This window comes from Theropithecus gelada, chromosome 10 (assembly GCF_003255815.1).
Source record: "Theropithecus gelada isolate Dixy chromosome 10, Tgel_1.0, whole genome shotgun sequence".
Taxonomy (NCBI): Eukaryota; Metazoa; Chordata; class Mammalia; order Primates; family Cercopithecidae; genus Theropithecus; species Theropithecus gelada.
Genome location: NC_037678.1, coordinates 26,401,565 through 26,414,361, shown reverse-complemented (window position 1 = coordinate 26,414,361; position 12,797 = coordinate 26,401,565). Strand labels below are relative to the sequence as shown.

The 12,797-nt window shown below is 50.9% G+C and overlaps 1 protein-coding gene across 1 annotated transcript; it reads left to right on the top strand.

The window, feature by feature from the left end:
- Window positions 1–3,152: 3,152 nt before the first annotated feature.
- Window positions 3,153–10,158, top strand: LOC112632870 (ral-GDS-related protein-like). The gene is given in 13 exon segments (XM_025398995.1): window positions 3,153–3,331; window positions 3,457–3,650; window positions 3,791–4,101; window positions 4,843–5,058; window positions 5,425–5,528; window positions 6,029–6,098; window positions 7,636–7,709; window positions 8,192–8,267; window positions 8,853–8,876; window positions 9,227–9,348; window positions 9,601–9,691; window positions 9,890–10,010; window positions 10,013–10,158. Coding segments are annotated over 13 exon segments (1,728 nt in total).
- The last annotated feature ends 2,639 nt before the right edge of the window (window positions 10,159–12,797 follow it).

Genomic DNA, 12,797 nt, shown 5'->3' with positions numbered 1-12,797 from the left:
CTGGGGTGAGATTGGGCACAGAACGGTCTCCATAGACAGGGACTAGAGAAAACCAGGGTGGACCGAAGACTCAAACATGAATATGGGGACTCCCTAAGCTCTAGGGCTTTCACACTTGAGTGAGCCACTGTCCTCTCCCAAAGAAATCTGGCTGCCATCAGTCCCCAGTGGCAACTTGGTTACAGGCAAAGTCCCTCTCGCCTATCAGAGGAAGATCAGAGAAAATCCATCTGTTTTCACTTTATGCTATGCCAGGAGTATCTCAGCATGTTGCCACAAGAATTGAGTACAGTGATAACACTATAGCAACACACTCATATTGTTATCATTTTAACTCCCCACCCTAAGTGGATCTCTGGCAACAGGCAGCTCCACTGCCCTGCCAGACCTCCTCTAGGATTTAAAATCCAACACTTTTACACAAACAAGGGGGGCAGTGGGGGGGCGGATCATTGATTACAATAAAAGAAGGTGAAGCTACCCTATGCATCTGTCTTTAAAGTGTCATCTCACAGAACTCATCCCTGCAGGCCCATCGCGCAGGAGCTGCACCCTCGCATGTCACTGTAATATTCCTTAAGGGAGGCTGTGCTCCACAGCGGGTCAGCCTCTCAGTGCTGGTGGAGCCTGTTGTGATAAAATTCCCTTTCTAGGCAGCCTTTCTGCAGGGAGCATAATCCTATATGTGTCCTAATAGGCTGGAGCAGTTTCCCAGGGCTGCCATAACATGCCACACAGACTGAAGGGCTTAATCACAGAAATTCGGTTCCTCACAATTCTGGAGACTGGAAGTCCAACATCAAGCTGTCAGACTGGGGTGGTTTGTCTGGGCCTCTCTCCTTGCCTTGGAGATGGCTGACTTCTATCTCAGTCAGCACAGGGTCTTCTCTTCAATGTCTCTGTGCGCTGACCACCTCTCCTTGTAAGAACTCCAGGCATATTAAATTAGGGGCCACCCTAATGAACTCAGTTCACCTGAATTACCTCTTGGAGAACTCTGCGTCAAAACAGTTAAATTCTGAGTCTCTGGGGTTGAAAATAGAAACGGTTAAATTTGGGGGAGGGGACACAATTCAACCCATAAAATATACAAATCCCTTGCGGAAGACAGCCACCCGGGAAAGAGTATCTGGGTGAAAAGATATGCAGATAGCAAGTTTCCACAGCTCTAGCCAGCTGACTTTCCAAAAGGGCTCCAGCTGGTCACACAGTCACCAGCAGCCTCTGAAAGTAGCTGCGTCTCTGAACACAGCCTCCCCTGAATACTAACATTCTTTTAACTTTTTGCCAACCTGTTGTCTGTGTGGCAAAGAAAATCACCTTGTTTCATTTCCACTTTCAAACATACACTTGCGTAACCTTTCACGGGTTCCATACCTGCCTGCAGTTTCTCTTCCCCGAGTTGCCTGGCAGATCCTGGGCCTTGGGATGCGCTTCCTCCCACGCTGGAGTCTTTCGGCATTTTCCCCTGGCCTAGGGCTGGGATGGCCGTAGCTGTTTCTCCAGACTCACGTTCAGGCAACAACAAAAACAATCATGTCCCTTTAAGTCACAGTATTCTTCTAGAGCGTATTGTCCTGTGCCCTGTCGCTAAAATGAGGAGGGGACGAGGCCTCCCCAGGCCTTGAGGACTTGCAGGGATGATGCTCCTCATGCAGGCTGTTGATATACACGATGCCATTGCCCCACAGACGACAAACACTGTGAAGATGCCTTGAAGGCATGAATCGTTTTATCATTCTCCATCCTCACATGCAATTTTACTCTGAAAGCCTAGAACCCTTTTCACCATGGGCACCCAGGTTCTCCACATACACAAGTCCCTGAAGGGTTGGTACTTCTTAGTGTGACTTCCAGATCCCGATCCTCTGGTGGTTCATGGTGTTACCACTGACTCCCATGTCCCTCCTTGTCCCCCTAGTATGAAAATGAGATCTGCAGGATGCCAACTTTCCAGCCCGGCACAGGGGAGAAGCTGTTGGACTCCCTGGTTCCAGCCTTGCTAACTAAACCCATCTCCTCCTATGCCACCTGCCTGGGCCCCTCCTGGGACTTTATCACCATGCCACACTTTTTGGAACTACTGGTTAGAACGTGAGTGTCCATCCCCTCCAAGACACGGAGGTGTCTCTGTCCCCTACCGGCTGTGTCTTGAAGATGCAGCTCTCAGAACCTCAGGTGGCTCCTCTGGAACACAGAGTAGTGAGAAGATGAACCTCACAGGGTTCTTGTAGGGACTGAACGATCTAAGACATGGTTCCTTAGAGCCTAAAACTCCAGAAAATCTGCTGGGGGTGCTGTGATTTATGTTTATTACTTTTCCCCTGCACATAAGCAGCTCTCAGCATTCTGCATCAATGGCCCATATCCCTCTCTGTTTGGAAAAGCTCATAGAGAGCAAGTCTGCCATGGCATTGGTAAATGATGTCTGAGATTCCTTCTGGCTGCTCTTTCTTCTTGACACAGACAGAAGAGGGGTCCTTTGGTGCTGAAAAAGGAGCCTCAGGCCCACTCAGATATCTGGAGAGGCTCACTGGCGTTCTCCTATGGTTGGTGTTCACTCATTCAACACATACATACAAAACACCTGATTTGTGCAATGTTCTTCTTGTGGCTTGGCACAATTTCATAAAGCAGATGACAATCCCTGGGACTCGATTCTACTCAGGAGTCACGCACTCACAGTTGACAGAATGAACAGGTCATATCTACAGAATGTTAGAGGTGAAACACTCATGGCCTCCTCTATGTATGGTGGCATCCTCCCAGACTCTGACTAGAATGATGGAGCCCAGCAACAAGTATAAACTGGGTGGATTTAGGATTCTGAAGGGCTTTTTCACCCACAAAACATGGGGCAAAAATGTAGACTCTGACTGGGGAGAGACTCAAGGAGCCCTGGGGCTCATACTTCTTAAAATTCCCACGAGAAGGCTGACATCTGGAGACTTCTCCTGCAAGAGGGAAATAGTGAGTTCTGTAAATGGAGACTTAGGTTCCCCGCAAAGTAGAGGTGAGGCTGGGGTCACAGCTGGCCATCAAGAGACCCATCCCAAGCACCGTGACTTCCCATCTCTTCCTGTCCTCCTCCACTCTACATCTGCCCCTATCCTCCTAACCCCAGGACCAGCAGACCCAGAGCTGGAGCTTTGATGAGCAACCTGCTCACAAATCAGCCTGGAGCTGCAGTCTTGAGTGTCCAGGTGCACAGAGCTGTGCTCCAGGGCCTTTGGGAAGAGAATGTCAGTGGGACACCGGGGTGCACAAGGGTCTGTACAGTCCTGCTGCATGGCCAGGTCTGCCCCTTCCAGGACAGCACTGATGGCTTGGGGTAGGGTGGGGCTGTCCTCTACACAGGCAGGAACAGGCCAGGGACCCAGAACCACACAAGGGTGCCCTGGAGGGTTGTGTGGGAGAAGGCCAGGCCTCTGACTCAGCTGTCCACTCCATCACCAGCACCACGACCTCCATTTTGTTCACCTGGCCCCTTGAAAACACTTCAGTTTGCTATCAGCCCCCACAACGGTCATCTTTCCGGATAAAGCTGGCCTTCAGCAACTTCGCCTGGCCTGGACTGGGCGTGGAGGACCACCAGGAACTTGTCCTAGGCCAGTTGGTGCTTCCGGAGCCCAACGAGGCCAAGCCAGATGGTGAGGTGGCTTGCAGTCTGGAAGACTTTCCAGGGGTGGTGGTTTGGGGATACAATTCCCTTACATTCCATCCGGTCATTTCTGTGCTTGGAAAGCCCAGTAAAAAGTGACTGGTGTCGTGACCTTTTCTCCTTTTCCAGATCCTGCTCCACTTCCTGGGCAACACGCATTAACAATGCTGGCCCTGGAGCCAGCACCACCACTGCTGGCGGACCTGGGGCCTGCTCTGGAGCCAGAATCACCTGCAGCCCTGGGTGCACCAGGATATCTACATTCAGCACCAGCACCAGCACCAGGGGAAGGGCCCCCTCCAGGGACAGTGCTGGAGCCACAATCAGCCCCAGAGTCACCCTGTCCCTGTCCTGTAAAGAACCAACCCCCTGAGGAGCTGCCTGACATCACGACCTTCCCTCCCAGGCTGCTGGCAGAGCAGCTGACCCTCATGGATGTGGTGAGCAGCTGGGCTTCGCAGGCTGTGCCTCTGTCACCACCTGTCTCAGACCAGCCTCTCTCTGAGGAGCGGCCAATGCCCTGGGTCGAATGTCAGCCCCACTTCTTACCAACCATGAGATCTGGATGAGTTTCCTCACTCACAAGCCTTCCCTGTCTGCATGTGGACAGCAGAGATGGGACATCGCCCGTGCCAGCTACACAGAGTGACTATGCAGACTGAATGACAGGGGATGGACCAAAAGCAGGACAGGGCAGGTGCTCACTGAGGCGCAGGCAGGGCCGTGGGTCACTCACCCAGCTGCTCAGGAGCCTCACTACCCTCAGTGCTTATTAGGTACCTAATGCATACTAGATTCTATGGCAGACACCCAAATAGAGCCCATAGTTGCAGCTGCCACAAGGAAATTGCACCAGTATGGAGAGAAGGAGAAGAGGCTGATTGGGATGGGAGCAAGATGAGGCCTTAGGACGGGCAGGCCTGAGCCACTTGGAGAAAATGTCTCTCTCTCTCCCCACTCTTGTTGGGTTCTGGGCCATAATGCATTCAGGGCCCTCGGTGGGCAGAAAATCAAACCCAGGGACTCCCACACATCTGGAGCCCATTTTAAACCTTTCTGAGCTCCACCTCGGTTCCTGCCAGAGACCATGGATGACTGTGAGCTCAGTCCCTGCCTGGGACCGTGGGTGACTCAAGAGTCGGGATGTGCTCTATCCGTGACACTCTCCTCCTCCCCAAAAGGAGCTGTTCAAGAAGGTGGTGCTCTACGAATGCCTCAGCTGCATCTGGGGTCAACAACAGAAGAAGCAGAATGAGCACGTGGCACCCACAGTTCGTGCCACCATCGCACACTTCAACAGGCTCACCAACTGTGTCACCACCCCCTGCCTCGGGGACCACAGCATGAGGGCTTGCGACAGGGCCAGGGTGGTGGAGCACTGGATCAAGGTGGCTAGGGTAAGCCATGGTTGGGCCTGAGGATTCCCTCTTTAAAAACGGGGAACTGTCTCCTCCATCGGCTTTCAGGATTGGCATCTGTATCTCTGGTCTGAGCCCTGCACATCCGCTAGGCCTTCTTGCCAGAGCTTCACTGACCTTGACACCCATGGCCCAGTGGGGGCTGCTCACTTCCGACCTGGGCTCTCCCTTGGGTTAAACTACAATCCTCCTAGATGACTGACATTCACTCGGACCCAGGTGTGCCCTCCTGAGGCTCCCTGGGCCTTTGCTTCGACCAGGAGGGGAGATCTCAGCAGAGGGGGCTGAGGCTGAAGTGGGCCGGGCTCCAACTCTGGACCTCACAGCTCACTCTTCCCTCTCCAGGAGTGCCTAAGTCTCAACAACTTCTCCTCAGTGCACGCCATTGTCTCTGCTCTGTGCAGCGACCCAATACATCGGCTACACAAGACATGGGCAGCAGTGACCAGGTGAGGGGGGCTCTCTCCATGGGAGCACCTGGGTGGACCTAGGGACCCATAGGTCTCCCCATGTGCCCTCAACGATTCTGAAAGGTTCTTGGAGACCAGGGACACTGGAGGTAGGAATGGGCTGGTGGGTGTGGTCACTAAGCTGCCCTGGACTTCTAGGCAAGGATTTCCAACTCGGGACTAAGGATTTTTAACCATCAGGAACAGACTAGAGCCAACTGGAGGGTGTCAGGTGTTTGCACCCAGCAGTGGAACTGTGTCCAGCTGGAAGCTAACTGTGAACACGCAGGGGCTCATGTGAAGTGGAGATGGGCCAGGGGAGGAGCATGACAGGTCCCACCCTGGTCCTCTGGAGCCCTTGTCATCAGAGGACCCCACTGGAAACACTCACTCAGGAAGTTGGGATTCTCTGGGTTTTCAAACAAAACGGATTGGATTGGAACTCACAAATCTGCCCAGTTATTCCCAAATTTACCCTTCTTTCTTTCCTCTGTCCATAGCAAAAGCACAAAATATCTAAAAGAACTCTGCGAAAAAGACACTGCAGTGAAGAGGGACCTGCTGATCAAGGTACAGTGGAGTCTGGGAGATGCAGGACAAGTGTTTAAGGGTCAGAGGAAAGAGTGAGTTTGGAAGGGCATTGGACCTGGTGTGCAGTGGTTATTTTTTGTTTTGTTTTGACTTACATACTAAAAGTGGACTTGAAAAATTCCCTCCATGCCTACCTTGGGCCAACATGAAGAGAGGTGTGTGGGTCCATGGGCACGTGGGGGCACAGGGGCAGGAGGCCCTGGAAATGGGATGTGGCAATGGCTGCTGGGCTGCGGAGTGGGGGTGATGAGTTGCAGCATTAGCAGGGCTCTGGCTCCCATGATGGTCCATGCTGCTGGCATGGAGCTTCCTCCAGGCTGGGGGATGGTCATGGTAGGTGGGACTTTCTTCCTTCCACAAACTGGCCGGCAATTCCTGAGAAAGCCAGGCCTCTGCTGCTGCTTCTGTCTGCAGCGCATCTCCATGGGCAGGGGCTTCTGCCCACACTGGGGGAGAGGGGGAACAACAGAGGAAGTTCATGTGCCAGGGAGTCCAGTGGGCCGCCCAGCTTTGGGTACCAATGGGCATACTTGGAACAGACATATGTGTTTGCCGGGACTCCCTGCTCTGCCCTTTGCAGACACCCGAAAACGGTCATGTCACAGGATTCTCACCAGTTAGCAGTGACACAAGCTCATGACAAGTATCTGGGGGATTCATGCATTCCTAGGGGATCCTCCCTGACCAGATCTCAGAATCCTCCATGCAAATGAGAAGGCAACATGTCACCCAACCCAAGATTCTGGAAAACCCAACCATGTCCATCAGAGAATGATGCCTCAGGAGGCCACTTCCTGCGTGGAGGAAGAGAGTTCTGTGCACGGAACTCCCCTGGGGGATCGTTGGCGAGGCAAAACCTTTGGCATGGCTCAAACCCGGTTTGTGTGGCACAGACTCCAGTGGGGCTCGGATAGGCAGGTGCTACCTAACCAGGTCTCCTAAACCGCCCTGTCCCTTTCCCATCACTACTGTGCCTGGCTGGAGACCTAGACACTCAAGAGATTCCAGAGAACATGACCATGATGGGTGGTGGTGCTGGGATATGGGGTGAAGGCAGCGGGACAGAGCTTCCAGGATGGGGAGGAGGTGCCTTCTCTTTCGGGTCTTTGAGGAGTCATTCCCCTCATCTGGAAAATGAAGGGATGCTGAGCCTGTAGTGCAGCCCTCACAGGATGGAAATGAGGTTCAAGAAAAGAAAATAATTTGCTGGCGCTCATGCCTAGTTCTTCTCAGAGGGATGAGGGTGAGAACAATGGCAACAGCTACAGGAAAGAGTACTCAGGTGGCCTTGTGAGGTAGCTGTGGTTTTCATTGCTCTTTACAAAAGAGGATACAGTCTCAGGCAGGCCCAGTTGCATGACTGGGTGACACACACGGAGTGTGGAGCTGGGCCAGTGGTAATAGCACCGTGCCAGGCGACTCACACCAGTCCCTGGGGATCCAAGTGCGGGGTGGCTAGGACGTAACTGGGGGAAGGGAAGAGAGCCTCACTGTCTCCGTCACTGACACCTGGCAGGCGGGGAGCTTGAAGGTGGCCACCCAGGAGAGGAACCCCCAGAGAGGCCAGATGAGGCTGTGGAGGCAGAAGAAGGTGAGTGAGGCTTTGGCGTGGAGAGGCCGCAGGGGATCTGAGGACAGGGCTCCCTTCCCCGCCAGCTGGAGGCCTCCATGTCAAGACCACAGGGACTTCCTCCCCAGCCCTGTCCTCCTGTGGACACTGGGTCTGGAAAACCTCCATTTGAGAGACCAGAGCAAGGGTCTGGGAAAGCTGGACTCAGAGTGGATGTGGGGAAGGGTAAGGCTGGGACCACATGCCCTTGTGAATTGTTAAAATCCTACCATAGAGGTAACTAGGCGTGCCTGCTAGACTTAGAGGTCAGCTGGGATAGAGGAGGCAGAGAATTGGGAAAGGCAGCTGAGTATCTTTGACTACTCCAACCAGGAGACCTGGAGAGGGGGGTTCTGGGAGACAGGGGCTGATGGGATTTCATGAGACAGAACCTTGGGCAGGCAACTGAGGGCCAATACTCATCACCACTACATGTACCAACTCCTCACCCATCCTTGGCACGGGGCGTGGTCCCCTTCCTGGGGGATTTTCTGACTGTGTGACAGAGGTTGGATTCAGCCATCCCGGATGATCTGGATGTGAGTGAGCCTGGGGCAGGCTGGTTGGGAACCAGGATCCTGAGGCTTGGGAGGAGAGGGTCGTGGACCGAGCCCTTAGATCTCAGACCTTGGCAAACCACTCAGAGCCTCACAGCTGCTCCTGTAGGTGGGGGTGTCAGGCCCATCTCATCACCTTTCGGTGATGGAGGCTCCATAGCAGCCACCAGTCCCTATTCCCGAGTGGTGAAGCTACAGAGCTGCCTGACTGCAAAGCTGCTGAGGTGTTGGCTGAGCTGGACTTAGCCTTTCCCTAGAGTAGTCCCGTAACAGGCCAGTGAAATTGAGCCTCTCCAAGGGCAGGCAGTTCCAGGGTCACTGAGCGCTTTCTTTCTATGAGAGATCTCAGTTTTCCTGTCTGTTATCACAGAGGGTTGGGGCAGAAAGTCCCTGAGCCTCAGCTCCTATGCCCCTGCTCTAGAGCCCGGAGCCTGGGGCAGATCCAAGTCCTGTCATGTGCACATCCCCTGACTCTGGTGGCCCTGGCAGTAATGCAGCATGGGAATGGGTGGGGTGGGGCTAGTTGTGGGCCAGGGCCCTTTCTGATAGACTCTGTCTGCCTTCCAGGGCAACACCAACAAGAGAAGGAAGGTGAGCAGCTGGGGCACTCACGTTGGATGAGGGTGGGGATGTGGACGTCACAGTCCACCCTGGACAGGACACTCCCTGGCTCCATCCTCTACATCTTAGGTTTACTGGGAGGGGTTGACACACACAGGAGGAGGAGAACTATCCCAGTGGAGAAAGCGGGAAATGGAATGGAATCAAAGACCAGTTCCTGCAGGAGGGGCTTTTTACATCCAACTCTGAGAACAGGCTGGGGGCTGCATGGGGCCCCCTCAGAAAACTGCCCCAGGCATCAGCCCCTTCTCCCTGCCTACCAAAAGTGCTCTCAGCATCTTCCACCCAGGCCCTGTCAGCAACCTCTCCTCTGTCTCTAGGAGGTCCGAATTCTGCAGGAAATGCAGCTGCTCCAAGTGGCTGCCATGAATTACAGGCTTTGGCCTCTTGAGAAATTTGTCACCTATTTCTCAAGAATGGAGCAGCTCAGTGACAAGGAGAGGTGAGGGCCTAGGGGACGGGCAGAGGGTGGGAGAAGGCTCTCCATTTTTATTTTTAATGTGGTCTGGCTCTGTCGCCCAGGCTGCACTGCAGTGTCACCATCTCTGCTCACTGCAACGTCTGTCTTCTGGGCTCAAACCCTTCCTCAGCCTCTCAAGCAGCTGGGACTACTGTGGTACACCATGTCCCAGGACATGGTACAGCATGTGCAGACACCATGTCCTGTTGTTCTGCTGTTGTTGTTCTGGTACAGATGGGGTTTCACGATGTTGTCCAGGCTGGTCTCAAAGTCCTGGCCTCAAGCAATCCACCCCACACAGCCTCCCAAAGTACTGACAGTACAGGTGTCAGCCACCCCACCTGGCCTAGAGGAGGCTCTCCTGTGGACAGCAGCAGAGAGCCTATGGCCATGACTCCATGGCCAGCATCAAGCCCTGTTGCATGGGGACTGCTGGGGACCCAGGATTCCAGCTGGGCAGGCACTGAGAGGGGACCTGATGTGTGACTCATGGTGGCCTCACAGCTGCCTCACTGTCCTGCAGCTACAAGCTGTCCTGCCAGCTGGAGCCCGAATCACAGTAGGCCAGTAACATCTTGCAGTGGCTGGGACCCCACTGGGATGCTGGTCAGAACACTGGCTCTGCACCATCCTTCACCTAGACCGTGACACCAGGGAACCACATCTAGGTGGCTGGCAGCTCAGCTGCATCTGGCCCCTGCTCTTCAACATCAGCTGCTCCCGCTGGCCAGGATCAGGCCATGGGACTTTTGCCAGGCAGGCGGCAGACCATTTTATGTTTATTTTCTTTAGTGTATAAGTAAGGGTTTTTTTCTTAACTTTCATTAAAATAAAATTTTAAAACACTATTCAAAATGTTCTATAGCTGTTGGAATGAGAAAAGTAACCGCAGTGCCGTAACCGTATACCAGTCTTCAGGATTCATAGTCCAGTATGTCAAATTGAGGCTATGGCTGAACAAGTCATGGAACAGCGTTCACATTATGCATGCTAATCACTCAACATTTTCCTTCTTTGTTCAAATTAATTATTGTTAACTCTGTTTAAGGAAAACAAACAAAACAAAACAAAAAACCCTTAAAAATCATAGCATGTTACCCAATCTACCACACTTGTTCTACTGACCAGCTACTCTCAAACTTAAATTCTTGCCAAATTCAAGTTCCACTGGGGTACTCTACTTTCTTAAGGTTTAAATATTTAATGAATCACTTAAATATTTACTGAAGGGCTGGAGATGGGAGGTATTTAAGCAATTGGTAGGGCTGGCCTTCTCCAGAAGTCCTGGGCAGAAGGGAGCTGGCCATCAGTTTCCACGAAATAAAGGTAAACTTTTTCCACTATGGATCTTCCCAGACTTTCTGACACCTCCCCCCTAAGTGAACATCAAGGAAGGAGAAAATCGCTTGAACCCAGTATCTAAAGGATGTTCCACAGCTTAATTTGAGCACACTCCCATTGTGGTATATCAGACAAAAACAAGCCAAAGAAGTCAACATTTCGGGGTCTGAAACATGTAATACCCCCAAATCAACACGAAATAAACACCTAAACCCAATCCTGGAGCCGCAAAGCTCCTGTAAGAAAAGTGGGAGTCTATATCTCAGCAAAACTTGTATCTCTGCATGCAGTTTGCAAAAAAGAAAGAAAACAAAAGCAAAAATTATCAATAGCAAGAAACCCTTAGACCACGCAATTGATTTGGCAATACTTTGTCGTATTTTTGATCTTTTTGGATGGGACACAAAAATCACTGGTAACAATTGTGAATGAAAACACATGGGACTACAGAGCTTCCACATGGGGAAGAGAAACAATGAACCACAGAAGAAGGCATCCAAAGGGGTTGTTATCTAATATGCATGAGAAACTAACACTACTCTAACTGGGAAAATGAACAAAACCTAATACCCAACCTAAAACTGGGCAAAGAACCTGAACAAGCACATCCGAAAAGAAAACACGAAATTAACTGACAGGTCAAAGAGAAGTTACTCAACTTCACTAATCCTCACACATATGTCTAAGTGCAAACCACTCAGATACCTCTCACTCTAATTAGAATGAAACTGAGCAAAAACAACAAAAACAGATACATTCACAGGCAGTGGTCAAGGTAGAAAGGCAGAAAAAGGCACTTTTATACACTATTGGTGGGAATGTGCATCAATTGCTATACACACAAAGTGAAACAGTTGAAGGTGTCTTAAATGTTTTACAAATACCCGTTCACTTAGCAATCCCACCACTGGTTATCCACAGAAAGCACATGGAATTTGTTATGTTGAAGAGATACCGGCCTTCCTATGGTGACTGAAGCACTATGCACAACAGCGAAGGCATCCAATCAACCTACCTGTTCATGCACAGAAAAAGGGATAAAGAAACTACAGTACACAAAGGAATCCTCTTCGGCCACAGAAATTCATGAAACCATGGCATCTGCAGCAACGTGCAGAAATTGGAGGACATGACCTTCAACGAAATGAGCCAGGAAGAGAAACGCAAACACGGCATGATTTCATGCATGTGAGAATGACATCAACTTTCTCTCTAAATGACTTTATCTCCTAGACATAGGAAGTTCCACAGTGGTGAAGAGAGGCTGGTGGTGGAGGAGCAGGGACAGGAACTGGATACAATGTTACACTCAGATGACAGGAATAAATTCAGCTGTTCTACTCCCCAGCAGGGTGTCTAGACTTAACAGTATCCCACCACATTTTCCAAAAAAGGCTGAAAAGAAGGACTCTGAATATTGCAACCACAGAGAACTAATAAATAATAACTACACAAGGTAACAGAGACAGTCAATGCCTTCCTTTGATCATTACACAAGGTATATATGCATGGATTAAAATGTCCCACTCTACTCTTTAATCGTATACTTTTACTACAGGACAAATTGTTTTTAAGGGCCTAGAAAGAAACAATGCTGAAGTTCATCTGAGACCAGGAAATGCCCTGCATTTCCAAAGCAATTCTGAGAAATCCAAACTACACTGGATGCATTACACTCTCTAATTTGAAATTTTACTAAAACTCTAGGAACCTGCTTCCGAATGGATGAGTGGAAGAGAACACAGAACCTGAAGTAAACCCACACACCTCATACCACCTGATTGTGGATGAAACACACAATAAGTAACAGGGAAAGAACTCCCCTTTCAATAGTCTTGGGATAAGTGGTGAGCCATATGCGGAAGAGTAAGTAACACTAGGCCTCTACTTCTCACCATGTACCAAAGTTCACTCAGATGAATAAAAGATGTAAATGGAAGACCTCAAAGTACAAAAATCCTACAAGAGACCCTATATCAGCTTTGATAAAGCATTTATATGCCTAAGACCCCACATGACACTGCAACAAAAGCAATAATCGACATGTGGGACCTGATACACTAAAGAACCACCACACAACACAAGAAATC